The 17,996-nt window shown below is 29.8% G+C and overlaps 1 protein-coding gene across 50 annotated transcripts in view; it reads right to left on the bottom strand.

Annotated features, from left to right (window-relative positions):
• Positions 1–17,996, bottom strand: part of lap (phosphatidylinositol-binding clathrin assembly protein lap) — a 111,388-nt gene that overhangs the window by 19,282 nt on the left and 74,110 nt on the right. For all 50 annotated transcript variants that reach the window (XM_073971789.1, XM_073971720.1, XM_073971640.1 and 47 more), the window contains one exon: positions 6,168–6,267. In XM_073971789.1, the coding sequence (XP_073827890.1) occupies positions 6,168–6,267 (100 nt within the window). The remainder of the gene's footprint in view (positions 1–6,167; positions 6,268–17,996) is intronic.

Raw genomic sequence — 17,996 nt, 5'->3', positions numbered from 1 at the left:
TGGTTGTAAAGAGGGGGAAGAGTCAGGTTGTGAGCGGGTTACAGTTGTGAGGAGGTAAGGTGGTAAACGCACAAAAAGTAGTTACACAGACACAAACCATGTGGTAGTAGTAGTGGTAGCAAAAAAACCAAAAAAGAAAAAAAATATACAAAATAAAAAAAACAAAAACAAAAAAATGTTAGTTGGAGAAATAAGAAGAAAAAGATAAATAAAAAATATTTAGCATAATGATCAGACTGATATACTTATAAATAACTAAAAACTATTATTGTATAATGTTGGTGTATTAAAACAATAAATAAAGTAATTATAAAGAAAATGTGTGCTTTTTGGGAAAAAAATTCTATAAAATTTCAAAAAAAAAACTTTTTGTATAAAAATGACACTTTTACAAAACTTCTGTAGAGCACAGAACCTCTGCACTACAGAGTTATGGAATCTATCGAAATCTTCTATAGACGGGAGACAGAGGCCATCTTTTGTGGAGCACAAGACCTCTTACCTCTGTAGAAGTTTACTAACGAATAGAAGACCTCTATAAAGGTCCATAGAATGACATATCTACAAAACCTGTATTGATGCCCTCTTCTATTGATTATATGACATCTTATAGAACAGAAGTCCGCTGCAGAGACCTTCCGTAGAATAGAAGATCTCAGCAGAGAATATTAGACCTCTGTAGAAGTCTTCTATAGAATAGCAGACCTCTGTAGAGGTCTTCTATAGAATAGATGACCTCAGTAGAGGTCTTCTATAGAATAGCAGATCTCTATAGTGGTCTTCTATAGAATAGCAACATCTGTAGAGATCTTCTACAGATTAGCAGACCTCTGTAGAGGTCTTCTATATAATAGCAGACCTCTGTAGAGGTCTTCTATAGAATAGATGACCTCTGTAGAGGGTCTTCTATAGAATAGATGACCTCTGTAGAGGGTCTTCTATAGAATAGCAGACCTCAGTAGAGGTCTTCTATATAATAGCAGACCTCTGTAGAGGTCTTCTATAGAATAGCAGACCTCTGTAGAGGTCTTCTATACAATAGCAGACCTCTGTAAAGGTCTTCTATACAATAGCAGACCTCTGTAGAGCTCTTCTATAGAATAGCAGACCTCTTAAGAGGTCTTCTATAGAATAGCAGACCTCTGTAGAGGTCTTCTATAGAATAGCAGACCTCTGTAGAGGTCTTCTATAGAATAGCAGACCTCTGTAGAGGTCTTCTATAGAATAGCAGACCTCTGTAGAGGTCTTCTATAGAATAGCAGACCTCTGTAGAGGTCTTCTATAGAATAGCAGACCTCTGTAGAGGTATTCTATAGAATAGATGACCTCAGTAGAGGTCTTCTATAGAGTAGATGACCTCAGTAGAGGTCTTATATAGAATAGATGACCTCAGTAGAGGTCTTCTATAGAATAGATGACCTCAGTAGAGGTTTTCTATAGAATAGCAGACCTCTGTAGAGGTCTTCTATAGAATAGCAGACCTCTGTAGAGGTCTTCTATAGAATAGCAGACCACTGTACAGGCCTTCTATAGAATAGCAGACCTCCGTAGAGGTCTTCTATAGAATAGCAGACCTCTGTAGAGGTCTTCTATAGAATAGCAGACCTCTGTAGAGGTCTTCTATAGAATAGCAGACCTCTGTAGAGGTCTTCTATAGAATAGCAGACCTCTGTAGAGGTCTTCTATAGAATAGCAGACCTCTGTAGAGGTCTTCTATAGAATAGCAGACCTCTGTAGAGGTCTTCTATAGAATAGCAGACCTCTGTAGAGGTCTTCTATAGAATAGCAGACCTCTGTAGAGGTCTTCTATAGAATAGCAGACCTCTGTAGAGGTCTTCTATAGAATAGCAGACCTCTGTAGAGGTCTTCTATAGAATAGCAGACCTATGTAGAGGTCTTCTATAGAATATCAGACATATGTATAGGTCTTCTATAGAATACAAGACCTCTGTAGAGGTCTTCTATAGAGTAGCAGACCTCTGTAGAGGTCTTCTATAGAGTAGCAGACCTCTGTAGAGGTCTTCTATAGAATAGCAGACCTCTGTAGAGGTCTTCTATAAAATAGCAGACCTCTGTAGAGGTCTTCTATAGAACAGCAGACCTCTGTAGAGGTCTTCTATAAAATAGCATACCTCTGTAGAAGGCCTTCTATAGAATAGCAGATCTCTGTAGTGGTCTTCTATAGAATAGCAGACCTCTGTAGAGGTCTTCTATAGAATAGCAGAGCTCTGTAGAGGTTTTCTAAATAAAAGATGACCACTGTAGAGGTCTTCTATAGAATAGCAGCCCTGTAGAAGTTTTCTATATAATATATGACCACAATGGAGGTCTTCTATAGAATAGATGACCTCAGTAGAGGTCTTCTATAGAATATGTGACCTCAGTAGTGGTCTTCTATAGAATAGATGACTTCAGTAGAGGTCTTCCATAGAATAGATGACCTCAGTAGAGGCCTTCTATAAAATAGATGACCTCAGTAGAGGTCTTCTATAGAATAGCAGAACTCTGTAGATGTCTTCTATAGAATAGCAGACCTCTGTAAATGTCTTCTATAGAATAGCAGATTTCTGAAAAGACCTTTTATAGAATAGCAGACCTCGGTAGAGGTCTTCTATAGAACAGCACACCTATGTAGAGGTCTTCTATAGAATAGCAGAGCTCTGTAGAGATTTTCTAAATAAAAGATGACCACAGTAGAGGTCTTCTATAGAATAGATGACCTCAGTAGAGGTCTTCTATGGAATAGATGACCTCAGTAGAGGTCTTCTATGGAATAGATGACCTCAGTAGAGGTCTTCTATAGAATAGCAGACCTCTGTAGAGGTCTTCTATAGGATAGCAGACCTCTGTAGAGGTCTTCTATAGGATAGCAGACCCCTGTAGAGGACTTATATAGAATATCAGACCACTGTAGAGGCCTTCTATAGAATAGCAGACCTCCGTAGAGGTCTTCTCCAGAATAGCAGATATCTGTAGAGGGTTTCTATAGAATAGAAGACCTCTGTAGAGTCTTCTATAGAATAGTAGACATCAGAAGAGGTCTTCTATGGAATAGCAGACCTCTGTAGAGGTCTTCTATAGAATAGCAGACCTCTGTAGAAGTCTTCTATAGAACAGCAGACCTCTGTAGAGGTCTTCTATAGAACAGCAGAACTCTGTAGAGGTCTTCTATAGAGTAGCAGACCTCTGTAGAGGTCTTCTATAGAGTAGCAGACCTCTGTAGAGGTCTTCTATAGAATAGCAGACCTCTGTAGAGGTCTTCTATAGAATAGCAGACCTCTGTAGAGGTCTTCTATAGAATAGCAGACCTCTGTAGAGGTCTTCTGTAGAATAGCAGACCTCTGTAGAGGTCTTCTGTAGAATATATGACCTCAGTAGAGGTCTTCTATGAAATAGATGACCTCAGTAGAGGTCTTCTATGAAATAGATGACCTCAGTAGAGGTCTTCTATGGAATAGATGACCTCAGTAGAAGTCTTCTATGAAATAGATGACCTCAGTAGAGGTCTTCTATGAAATAGATGACCTCAGTAGAGGTCTTCTATGAAATAGATGACCTCAGTAGAGGTCTTCTATGAAATAGATGACCTCAGTAGAGGTCTTCTATGAAATAGATGACCTCTGTAGAGGTCTTCAATATAATGGCAGACCTCTATAGAGGTCTTCTATAGAATAGCAGACCTCTGTAGAGGTCTTCCATAGAATAGCAGTCCTCGGTAGAGGTCTTCTATAGAATTGCAGACCTCTGTATAGGTCTTCTACAGAATAGCAGACCTCTTCTATAGAATAGCAGACCTATGTAGAGGTCTTCTATAGAATAGCAGACCTCTGTAGAGGTCTTCCATAGAATAGCAGACCTCGGTAGAGGTCTTCTATAGAATTGCAGACCTCGGTAGAGGTCTTCTATAGAATTGCAGACCTCTGTAGAGGTCTTATATAGAATATCATACCTCTGTAGTTGTTTTCTATAGAATAGCAGACCTCTGTAAAGGTATTTTATAGAATAGATGACCTCAGTAGAGGTCTGCTATAAAATGGATGACCTCAGTAGAGGTCTTCTATAGAATAACAGATCTCTGTAGAGGTCTTCTATTGAATAGCAGACATCTGTATAGGTATTCTATAGAATAGCAGACCTCTGTAGAGGTCTTCTATAGAATAGCAGACCTCTGTAGAGGTCTTCTCTGTAGAGGTCTTCTATAGAATAGCAGACTCTGTAGAGGTCTTCTATAGAATAGCAGACCTCCGTAGAGGTCTTCTATAGAATAGCAGACCTCCGTAGAGGTCTTCTATAGAATAGCAGACCTCCGTAGAGGTCTTGTATAGAATAGCAGACCTCCGTAGAGGTCTTCTATAGAATAGCAGACCTCCGTAGAGGTCTTCTACAGAATAGCAGACCTCTGTAGAGATATTCTATAGAATAGCAGTCCTCTGTAGAGATCATATATAGAATATTAGATCTTTGTAGAGATCTTTTTTAGAGTAGCAGACCTCTGTAGTGATCTTCTATAGAATAGCAGATCTCTGTAGAGGTCTTCTAAAGAATAGCAGACCTCTGTAGAGGCCTTCTAGGGAATATTAGATCTCTGTAGAGGTCTTCTATAGAATAGCAGACCTCTGTAGAGGTCTTCTATAGAATAGCAGACCTCTGTAGAGGTTTTCTATAGAACAGCAGACCTCTGTAGAGGTCTTCTATAGAATAGCAGACCTCTGTAGAGGTCTTCTATAGAATAGCAGACCCCTCTGTAGAGGTCTTCTATAGAATAGCAGACCTCTGTAGAGGTCTTCTATAGAATAAAAGACCTCTGTAGAGGTCTTCTACAGAATAGCAGACCTCTGTAGAGGTCTTCTATAGAATAGCAGACCTCTATAGAGGTCTTCTATAGAATATCAGACCTCCGTAGAGGTCTTCTATAGAATAGCAGACCTCTGTAGAGGTTTACTATGGAATAGCAGACCTCTTTAGAGGTCTTCTTTAGAATAGCAGACCTCTGTAGAGATCTTCTATAGAATAGCAGACCTCTTTAGAGGTCTTCTATAGAATAGCAGACCTCTGTAAAGATCTTCTATAGAATAGCAGACCGCTGTAGAGATCTTCTATAGAATAGCAGACCTCGGTAGAGGTCTTCTATAGAATATATGACCTCAGTAGGGGTCTTCTATGAAATAGATGACCTCAGTAGAGGTGTTTTATAGAAATGACCTCAGTAGAGGCCTTCTATAGATTAGATGACCTCAGAAGGTCTTCGTAGAATAGATGACCTCAGTAGAGGTCTTCTATTGAATAGATGTCTACTATAGATGACAACTGTAGAGATTTCCTACAAAAAATATGGCCTTTGTAGAGGTCAAGAGGGCTTTAAAAGATTACTTAGCGGTACGGTCATAGAGAAAGGAGTTAAATCGATCAAGTGCTATCCGATCTAGGATCTCTCTAAAGTTTCAAAAAATTTCCAGTCACTAGTATTAACTTTTTTCTTCCTAGGAAATTTTCTAGCCACTTAGAGCAATCGTGTGCGTCAATAACAACGTAACCAAAATATTTCAATTGATTAAATGGACAAATTAATATTTTTGGTTTTCATTTGAGTTGACTTTGGCAAAACTTCAACACTTTTTCTTAGCTCTAGAAGGGAAAACTAGTATTTTTCTACCACAGCCAATAAAATTGGTTTCAAGCCAATAAAAAAGACTAAAGTGATTTCTAATAAAAAGCATACATAAATATTTAAATAATATGCGCAAAATAATAAAAAATATAAATAAAATAATATTGTCAATAATATAAAAAATAATAATAATGTTATAGCGATTTAAATGCAAAATGACACAACAAACGGCACGTAATTGTTCTTTCAAAAAAATAAACGAAAACGGAACTTCGTCATAATCCTTTTTTTCTTTTTTTGTATATGAACAGAGTCAAAACTCTGAAGAAGTTGTTTTTTGTCAACTAAATTTAAACAAATTTGAAAAAATATTATTGTTTTTATGCTATAAGCCAGAAGTTTTGAAAAAGCACATTTCTTTGGAATTTTAAGAACAAAATATAGCTTTCTTTTACGTAATATTATTTTGTTGTTGTTTTTTTCTAATAGATTGATTTGTTGTTTTTTGTTTTTCTGTTGTTGTTGTGGTTTTTTGTTTAAGCAAAGACAAAACACTCACCATTGGACGATAACCAGCACCAGTTGTAGCAGCCATAGGTTGAGGTGTCCAATTAGCACCGGGTTTCGCGGTATTTTTCGGTGAATTCCATTGCACAGGTCTATGGAAAATGAATAATAATGGGAAGAAGAGTTTGTTTGTTTGTTGGTTTTTGTTTGGGCTTGTGTTTCTTTTTTTTAAGGGGGATTTTTTATGTAGAGATATGATAATGTGAAAAGAGAGAGAGGTATGGGTGGCATTATGAAAAGGATGGATGATATATCATTTTCAAGGAGATATTTTGAGCAGAGGAAACTTGGAGGTTTATGGATACATGGCAAAGGCTTTAGAAATTTTTAGCTATTTTGAAATATGAAATTGCTCTTGCACCACTATTTTCAGAATTAAATATCAAAAATGTTACACTGTGCTACAATATTTTTGGGATTTTAAACAAATTTAAAATGCAATGAATATTGTTTGTAAATTTTTAAGGTTTTCTTGATTCTTGAAATTCGAAAAATCGCATTTTATAACAGTTTTTGTTGAGTATAACAGTTTCAACGAAACTGTTATACACGCATAAATTCAGTAAAAATAACAAGAAAACTCATCTCAAGTAAATTGTAATATTTTTGTGATTAACAGAATGTTGTAGAACTGTTATATTATGGTTTAAAGAGCTATTTACATGCTGGGAAATTAATTAATTGATTTGAAATTTGTATTCATGTAAAAAAACGTTTTTATATGTATAACAGGTTTGCTGCTAACTGTCATATTCGTGGTTTGAAATTTTGGAAAGCGATTTTTTCACTTTCAACAAGTTTTAAATTTGGATATCGAAATATTAAACAGTACAACAATATCAGCAATTTTGTTTCCAACTGTTGTACTGAGTAAAATTAATTTTGAACATTAATATTCATGTTAAAAAAACGTTGTTACATTGTATAACAGGTTTGCTGCTAACTGTTATATTCATGGTTTGAAACTTTGGAAAACAATTTTTTTTCACTTTCAACAATTTTTAAATTTGGATATCGAAATATTAAACAGTACTACAATATCAGCAATTTTTTTTTCCAACTGTTGCTGGGAAATTAATTGATTGATTTCAAATTTGTATTCATGTAAAAAAACGTTTTTATATTGTATAACAGGTTTGCTGCTAACTGTCATATTCGTGGTTTGAAATTTTGGAAAGCGATTTTTTTCACTTTCAACAATTTTTAAATTTGGATATCGAAATATTAAACAGTAGTACAATATCCGGAGATTTTCAACCAAAATTTATAGGTAATGAGCAATTTTGTTTCCAATTGCTGACCTGAGTAAAGTTAATTCAATTCAATGTTCAATGAATATTGTTTGTACATTTTAAAGGTTTTCTTGAATCTTGAAATTCGAAAAATCGCATTTTATAACAGTTTTTGTTTAGTATAACAGTTTCAACGAAACTGTTATACACGCATAAATTCAGTAAAAATAACAAGAAAATTCATCTCAAGTAAATTGTAATATTTTTGTGATTAACAGAATGTCGTAAAACTGTTATATTATGGTTTAAAGAGCTATTTACATGCTGGGAAATTAATTAATTGATTTCAAATTTGTATTCTTGTAAGAAACGTTTTTATATTGTATAACAGGTTTGCTGCTAACTGTCATATTCGTGGTTTGAAATTTTGGAAAGCAATTTTTTTCACTTTCAACAATTTTTAAATTTGGATATCGAAATATTTAACAGTACTAAAATATCCGGGGATTTTCAACCAAAATTTATAGGTAATGAGCAATTTTGTTTCCAACTGTTGTACTGAGTAAAGTTAATTTTGAATAATTTGAAAAATATAGTGATAAATTTGAAGAATATAGTCATAAATTTGAGCAAAATGCATCGTATTGAAACTGTTATACTGGGAAATAAATAACAATTTCTCTTCATTTTTATCTGTTATACTTCACTAAAAGGTGTTTGGTTTGATAAAAACACCTAATTATGGTCAATTTATTTGTTATATTCTGTGAGTAGTTAAAAATACGAAAATATCTAGTGTATAACAGTTCAGATATAAACTGTTCTAAACTGCTATACTGCCGCAAAAATATAGCTAAGAAGGCTCTGATCTGTTATACTTCAGAAAAATATGTAATATGCTTATAAATTGTCGAAGTTGTGAATTTTATTGTTCAGGGTGATTATGAATGTAAACTCCCCGTGAGTTTTGTCTTTCTGCCGTTTCATCTTTTAAAGGAGAAAGTTAGAAAACTCACGGGGAGTTGATATTCATAATTGGGCTGGTTATAATATTGAAAGAAAAAGGTATTGTTATGTATAACAGTTTCAAATATGCAATAAGTCGTATACACAGTATTATAAAGTGTTATATGAAATAATTTTTATTATTAAAAAACATTTTTAGGTGTATAACAGATTCGTTTCAAACTGTTATACTCAAGAAAGTACAAGAATGAGATTTTTTTGGATGAAGTTCATAAATTTAAATCTGTTATATTACAATGTAAAATATAATATTCAAATACATTCAAACTGTTATAGTCCATGACAAATATTGATTTCGTTCAAAGTAAAAAGAATATTTTCTTTGTATAACAGTTTTGCTTAAAAATGTTATAAAAATTAAATTTCTTAAAATTTCGTGAGATAAATCAGAGGAATTATATTGCAACTTTTTTTGAGAGCAGTTTATATTTTTAACTGTTGTACTGCAGTATAAAATGCATTTTCCCGCATTTTTGGTGGAAATTGGAAAATTAGAAATTATGTATTAGGAAATATCATCACAAATATTCAATATTTACAATTTTAATTCTGTTATATAGCATTGTAACATCAAAATTAAATCTTCCCAAACTGTTATACTAAAGTGAAAATATTTAAATCCTTCAAGATGTGATGTATTTCCTTATAAATCGTTAAAACTTGTGTTTAAAACTTTGTATAAAGTTTAAACTAAATCATAAGAATTATGATGGAACATTTTCCGGACCAGGCGCTGGAGTCTTGTTCTATGCAAATTTGAAATGAAAAATATTTCCTTTATAATTTCTTTCATTTGACAGTTTTCTCCTTTATAAAAGTTTCACATTTTCATAGAAACTGAATTGAGCCCCTGTATATAATTTTGTAACTGTTATACTGCAGTATGGAATGTATTTTATAGCCAATTTCGGTGGGAATTTGAAAATTGGAAACTTTTAGGAGTTGAAATAATCACAAATTTTTACAATTGACAAATTTTGATCTGATACTGCATTGTAAAATCCAAAATTGAATGATTTGAAACTGTTATACTATAGTGAAAAATTTGAAATGAAAAATATTTCCTTTATAATTTCTTTCGTTTGACAGTTTTCTCCTTTATAAAAGTTTCACATTTTCATAGAAACGGAATTGAGCTAGCCCCTGTATATAATTTGTAACTGTTATACTGCAGTATGGAATGTATTTTATAGCTAATTTCGGTGGAAATTTGAAAATTGGAAACTTTTAGGAGTTGAAATAATCACACATTTTTACAATTGACAAATTTTGATCTGATACTGCATTGTAAAATCGAAATTAAATGATTTAAAACTGTTATATTATAGTGCAAAATTTGAAATGAAAAATATTTCCTTTTGAATTTCTTTCATTTGACAGTTTTCTCCTTTATAAAAGTTTCACATTAGAAACAGAATTGAGCCCCTGTATATAATTTTGTAACTGTTATACTGCAGTATGGAATGTATTTTATAGACATTTTCGGTGGAAATTTGAAAATTGGAAACATCTAGGAGGTGAAATAATCACAAATTTTTACAATTGACAAATTTTGATCTGATACTGCATTGTAAAATCAAATTGAGTGATTTGAAACTGTTATACTACAGTGCAAAATTTAATTTCTTCAATTTATGAAATATTTCCTTATATCTCATTAAAAGGAAACGTTTTCTTGAATATAACAAATTTGTTTGAAACTGTTATATAGCAATATAACATGTATTTTCTAGATATTTTCGGTATAAATTGGAAAATTAAAAGAAATTAGGGGACTATAATCGCAATTGGCAGTTTTTTCTGTTATACTCAATTTTAAAATCAAAATTAAATGTTTAGAAACTGTAGAAACTACAGTAAAAAAATTATTAGTTTAAATTATGAAGTTTTTCCATTTATTTCATAAAAAAAACTTTTATTTTTTTAGTGCAATATTTCATTTAATACTGTTATACAAAATAAATTTCTTTAAAAAGTTTATATATAAATTACATGGATTTACATATATAATGTTTTAAATGTTATGCTGTTTTTTCTAGCCATTTTCAGTGGAAATTTGAAAATTAGAAGCTCATAGGTACGATATAACCACAAATTTTCACAATTTACTATTTTTAATCTGTTTACTGTATTTTAAAATCAAATTTAAATGCCTTGACACTGTTATACAACAGCGAAAGTTATGAAGTATTTTCTCATAAGTCGTTAAAAACGTACGTTTTCATGAGTAAAACAGTTTTCTTTAAAACTGTTATACAAATTAAATACATACAAATTAAAGAAACAAATGGTTATACTGAAAATTAAATGCCTTGAAACTGTTATACAACGGTGAAAATTTTGAAGTATTTTCTCATAAGTCGTTAAAAAACGTACGTTTTCATGAGTAAAACAGTTTTCTTTAAAACTGTTATACAAATTAAATAGATACAAATTAAAGAAATAAATGGTTATACTGAAAACGGCTGTTATAAACAGTTATGCAAAATAAATTCCTTAAGTCGTCGGTTTATTATTTTTAAACTATTATACAAATGCATCTGCGTATTTTCTTGAGTAAAACAGTTAGTTTAAAACTGTTATACAAAACAAATAACTTGAAAACTGAATAATTTAATCACATACACATTTTTGAGACTGTTTTTTTATATTTTTAAACTGTCATACAGCTATATTCTATGCATTTTCTCGAGTATAACAGTTACGTTTAAACTGTTATACCAAACAGATGTCTTACAAATTCAAAATTTACACGAAAATTGTGTTAAGTATAAAAGTTATACAAAATAAATTTCTCAAAATTGAAGAAATAAATAACACAAACATTATTCAGGCCGGTTTATAATTTTTAAACTGTTATACAGCTTATTTTAAGTGTTTTCTTGATCATAACAGATGTGTTTAAAACTGTTATAGAAAATAAATTACTTAAAAATTGAAGAAGTACCATAATTCTCACTGTTATACAGCTTTATTCGAATATTTCTCCCAGCGATTTTCGGATCTTATATAACCCAATTTTGAAGCACTTAAATCTATAAAAAGAAACTGTTATACAGCCGAATTCTATGCGTTTTCTTGAGTATAACACTTTCGTTTAAACTATTATACAAAATAGATGTTTTAGAAATTCAAAAAAATCGCACGAAAATTTTTATACAAAATAAATTTCTTAAAATTGAAGAAATATAAATAGATGTCGGTTTATAATTTTTAAACTGTTATACCGCTTATTTTAAGTATTTTCTTGAACATAACAGATGTGTTTCAAACTGTTATAGAAAATGAATTCCTTAAAAATTGAAGAAGTACCATAATACAGCTGTTATACAGCTGTACTCGAATATTTTTCCCAGCGATTTTCGGATCTTATATAACCCAATTTGGGTCACTTAAATCTATAAAAATAAACTGTTATACAGCCGAATTCTATGCATTTTTTTGGGTATAACACTTTCGTTTAAACAACTATACAAATTATATGTCTTAGAATTTCACAAAAATCGCACTATACAAAATAAATTGAAGAAATAAATAACACAAACATTTTTGAGGCCGGTTTATAATTTTAAAACTGTTATACAGCTTATTTTAAGTATTTTCTTATTCAGAACATATGTGTTTAAAACTGTTATAGAAAATGAATTCCTTAAAACTTGAAGAAGCACATAATACTCACTGTTATACAGCTTTATTCGAATATTTTTCCCAGTGATTTTCGGATAATTTATATCCCAAATTGGGTCACTTAAATCTATAAAAATAAACTGTTATACAGAGTATAACACTGAGTATAGCACTTTCGTTCAAACTACTATACAAAATAGATGTCTTAGAAATTCAAAAATTTGCACGAAAATTGTTATACAAAATAAATTTCTTAAAATTGAAGAAATAAATAACACGAACCTTTTTTGAGGACGGTTTATAATTTTAAAACTGTTATACAGCTTATTTTAAGTATTTTCTTGATCATAACAGATGTGTTTAAAACTGTTATAGAAATGAATTCCTTAAAAATTGAAGAAGTAGATAATACTCACTGTTATACAGCTGTATTTGAATATTTCTCCCAGCGATTTTCAGATTCTATATAACCCAATTTTGGAGCACTTAAATCTATAAAAATAAACTGTTATATTGCCGTATTCTAGGCATTTTCTTGAGTATAACACTTTCGTTTAAACTATTATACAAAATAGATGTTATAGAAATTCAAAAATTTGCACGAACATTGTTATACAAAATAAATTTCTCAAAATTAAAGAAATAAATAACACGAACATTTTATTTTTGAGGCCGGTTTATAATTTTTAAACTGTTATACAGCTTATTTTATGTATTTTCTGGATAATAACAGTTGTGTTTAAAAATGTTATAGAAAATTAATTCCTTAATACTTGAAGAAGCACATAATACTCACTGTTATATAGCTGTATTGGAATATTTCTCCCAGCGATTTTCGGATCTTATATTACTCAATTTTGAAGCACTTAAATCTATATAAAAATAAACTGTTATATAGCCGCATTCTAGGCATTTTTTGGAGTACAACACTTTCGTTTAAACTATTATACAAAATAGATGTCTTAGAAATTCAAAAAAATCGCACGAAAATTGTTATACAAATTAAATTTCTTAAAATTGCACGAAAATTTTTATACAAAATAAATTTCCCAAAATTGAAGAAATAAATAACACAAACATTTTTGAGGCCGGTTTATATTTTTAAAACTGTTATACAGCTTATTTTAAGTATTTTCTTGATCATAACAGTTGTGTTTAAAACTGTTATAGAAAATGAATTCGTTAAAATTGAAGAGGTACCATAATACTCAGTGTTATACAGCTGTATTCGAATATTTTTCCCAGCGATTTTCGGATCTTATATAACCCAATTTGGGTCACTTAAATCTATAAAAATAAACTGTTATACAGCCGAATTATATGCATTTTCTTGAGTATAACACTTTCGTTTAAACTATTATACAAAATAGATGTATTAGAAATTAAAAAAAAAAGCTCACGAAAATTGTTATACAAATTAAATTTCTTAAAATTGAAGAAATAAATAACACGAACATTTTTGAGGCCGGTTTATAATTTTAAAACTGTTATACAGCTTATTTTAAGCATTTCTTGATCATAACAGATGTGTTTTAAAATGTTATAGAAAATTAATTCCCTAAAAATTGAAGAAGTTAATAATACTCACTGTTATACAGCTGTATTGGAATATTTTTCCCAGCGATTTTCAGATCTTATATAACCCAATTTTGAAGCACTTAAATCTATAAAAAATAAACTGTTATACAGAGTATAACACTGAGTATAACGTTGAGAATAACAATTTCGTTCAAACTACTATACAAAATAGATGTCTTAGGAATTCAAAAATTTGCAGGAAAATTGTTATACAAAATAAATATCTCAAAATTGACGAAATAAATAACACAAACATTTTTGATGCCGGTTTATAACTTTTTAACTGTTATACAGCTTATTTTATGTATTTTCTTGATCATAACAGTTGTGTTTAAAACTGTTATAGAAAATGAATTCCTTAAAAATTTAAGAAGTACCATAACTGTTACTGTCACTGTTATACAGCTGCATTCGAATATTTTTACCAGCGATTTTCGGATCTTATATAACCCAATTCTTAAGCACCTAAATCTATAATTATTTATAGATTTATAAAACTGCATTCTGCGTATTTTCTTGAGTAAAACAGATGGTTTAAAACTGTTATACAAAAAAAATTGGAGAAATTAAACGTAGAAAATGTAATGCATTAATCACATACACATTTTTGAGACCGTTTTTTTATATTTATCAACTGTCATACAGCTTTATTCTATGCATTTTCTTGAGTATAACAGTTACATTTAAACTGTTATACCAAACAGAGGTCTTACAAATTCAAAATTTACACGAAAATTGTGTTAAGTATAAAAGTTGTACAAAATAAATTTCTCAAAATTGAAGAAATAACACAAACAGTTTTGAGGCCGGTTTATAATTTTTAAACTGTTATACAGCTTATTTTATGTATTTTATTGATCATAACAGTTGTATTTAAAACCTGTTATAGAAAATGAATTCCTTAAAAATTGAAGAAGTACATAATACTCACTGTTATACAGCTTTCAGATCTTATATAACTCAATTTTGAAACACTTAAATCTATAAAAATAAACTGTTATATAGCCGTATTCTAGGCATTTTCTTGAGTATAACACTTTCGTTTAAAATATTATACAAAATAGATGTTTTAGAAATTCAAAAATTTGCACGAAAATTGTTATACAAAATAAATTTCTCAAAATTGAAGAAATAAATAACACAAACATTTTTGAGGCCGGTTTATAATTTTAAAACTGTTATACAGCTTATTTTATGTATTTTATTGATCATAACAGATGTGTTTAAAACTGTTATATGTAGAAAATGAATTCCTTAAAAATTTAAGAAGTACATAATACTCACTGTTATACAGCTGTATTCGAATATTTCTCCCAGCGATTTTCGGATCATATATAACCCAATTTGTGTCACTTAAATCTATAAAAATAAACTGTTATACAGTCGAATTCTATGCATTTTCCTTAGTATAACACTTTTGTTTAAATTAGAGGTCTTAGAAATTCAAAAATTTGCACGAAAATTGTTATACAAAATAAATTTCTCAAAATTGAAGAAATAAATAACACAAACATTTTTGAGGCCGGTTTATAATTTTAAAACTGTTATACAGCTTATTTTATGTATTTTCTTGATCATAACAGATGTGTATAAAACTGTTATTGAAAATGAATTCCTTAAAAATTGAGGAAGTACATAATACTCACTGTTATACAGCTGTATTCGAATATTTCTATATATCACAAATTTTCGCATTTTACTATATTTAATCTATTTACTGTATTTTTAAATCAAAACTAATGCCTTGAAACTGTTATATAACAGTGAAAGTTATAAAGTATTTTCTCATAAGTCGTTAAAAACTTACGTTTTCATGAGTAAAACAGTTTTCTTTAAAACTGTTATACAACTTAAATATATAAAAATTAAATAATTAAATGGTTGTACTGAAAACGGTTGTTTTGTTATAAACAGCTATACAAAATAAACGGATATAAAACTGCATTCTGCGTATTTTCTTGAGTAAAACAGTAAGTTTATAACTGTTATACAAAACAAATTACTTGTAAATTGGAGAAATTAAACGTAGAAAATTGAATAAATTAATCATATACACATTTTTGAGACAGTTTTTTATATTTATAAACTGCCATACAGCTATATTCTATGTATTTTCTTGATCATAGCAGTTGTATTTAAAACTGTTATAGAAAATTAATTCCTTAAAAATTGAAGAAGTACCATAAATCTCACTGTTATACAGCTGTATTCGAATATTTTTCCCAGCGATTTTCGGATCTTATATGACCCAATTTTGAAGCACTTAAATCTATAAAAATAAACTGTTATACAGTCGAATTCTATGCATTTTCCTTAGTATAACACTTTCGTTTAAATTAGAGGTCTTAGAAATTCAAAAATTTGCACGAAAATTGTTATACAAAATAAATTTCTCAAAATTGAAGAAATAAATAACACAAACATTTTTGAGGCCGGTTTATAATTTTAAAACTGTTATACAGCTTATTTTATGTATTTTCTTGATCATAACAGATGTGTTTAAACTGTTATAGAAAATGAATTCCTTAAAAATTGAGGAAGTACATAATACTCACTGTTATACAGCTGTATTCGAATATTTCTCCCAGCGATTTTCGGACCTTATATAACCCAATTTTGAAGCACTTAAATCTATAAGAAACTGTTATATAGCCGTATTCTAGGCATTTTCTTGAGTATAACACTTTCGTTTAAACTATTATACAAAATAGATGTCTTAGAAATTCAAAAAAATCTAACGAAAATTGTTATGCAAATTAAATTTCTTAAAATTGAAGAAATAAATAACACAAACATTTTTGAGGCCGGTTTAAAATTTTTAAACTGTTATACAGCTTATTTTAAGTATTTTTTGATCATAACAGATGTGTTTAAAACTGTAATAGAAAATTAATTCCTTAAAAATTGAAGAAGTACCATAATTCTCACTGTTATACAGCTGTATTCGAATATTTTTCCCAGTGATTTTCGGATCCTATATAACCCAATTTTGAAGCACTTAATCTATAAAACTAAACTGTTATATAACCTATTCTACGCATTTTCTTTAGTATAACAGTTACTTTTAAACTGTTATACAAAATATATGTCTTAGAAATTCAAAAAAAATCGCACCAGAATTGTTATACAAAATAAATTTCTCAAAATTGAAGAAATAAATAACACAAACATTTTTGAGGCCGGTTTATAATTTTTAAACTGTTATACAGCTTATTTTATGTATTTTATTGATCATAACAGTTGTGTTTAAAACTGTTATAGAAAATGAATTCCTTAAAAATTGAAGAAGCACCATAATACTCAGTGTTATACAGCTGTATTCGAATATTTTTCCCTGCGATTTTCGGATCTTATATAATTCAATTTGGGTCACTTAAATCTATAAAAATAAGCGTTATACAGCCGAATTCTATGCATTTTCTTGAGTATAACAGTTACGTTTAAACTGTTATACAAAATATATGTCTTAGAAATTCAAAAAAATCGCACGAAAATTGTTATACAAAATAAATTTTCTTAAAATTCAAAAAATTACACGAACATTTTTTAGGCCGGTTTTGTAATTTTAAAACTGTTATACAGCTTATTTTATGTATTTTCTTGATCATAGCAGTTGTGTTTAAAACTGTTATAGAAAATGAATTCCTTAAAACTTGAAGAAGTACAATAATACTCACTGTTATACAGCTGTATTCGAATATTTTTTCCCAGCGATTGTAGTGACCGGTTAACAATTTGTAAACTGTTATACAGCTGTATTCGATGAATTCCCCAGCGATTTTCGAATGGAATATAACCCAATTTCGTAGTATTTAAATCAATAAAAATAAACTGTTATACAGCCGTATTCTATGCATCTTCTCGAGTATAACACTTTCGTTTAAACTATTATACAAAATAGATGTCTTAGAAATTCAAAAAAAATCGCACGAAAATTGTTATACAAAATAAATTTCTTAACATTGAAGAAATAAATAACACGAACATTTTTGTAGATGGTTTATAATTTTTAAACTGTTATACAGCATATTTTCAGTTTATTCTTGATTAACCAGTTGTCTTTAAAACTGTTATACAAAATAAATTCCTTCAAAATTGAGGAAATACATCATACACACATTGTAGTGACCCGTTAACAATTTGTATACTGTTATACAGCTGTATTCGATGAATTCCCCAGCGATTTTCGAATGAAATATAACCCAATTTCGAAGTATTTAAATCTATAAAAATATTTGTTGCACTATGTAATACTTTTCTGATATTTTTATTTGAATTCTGAAAATTCTGAATTAACGATATTTAAAATGTTATGAATGTGAGCGAGCAATGGAATAGCCAAATTATGGAGAAATACA

This window comes from Musca autumnalis, unplaced genomic scaffold (assembly GCF_047663935.1).
Source record: "Musca autumnalis isolate F117 unplaced genomic scaffold, ASM4766393v1 scaffold_1, whole genome shotgun sequence".
Taxonomy (NCBI): Eukaryota; Metazoa; Arthropoda; class Insecta; order Diptera; family Muscidae; genus Musca; species Musca autumnalis.
This window is presented reverse-complemented; position numbering and strand designations above follow the sequence as displayed.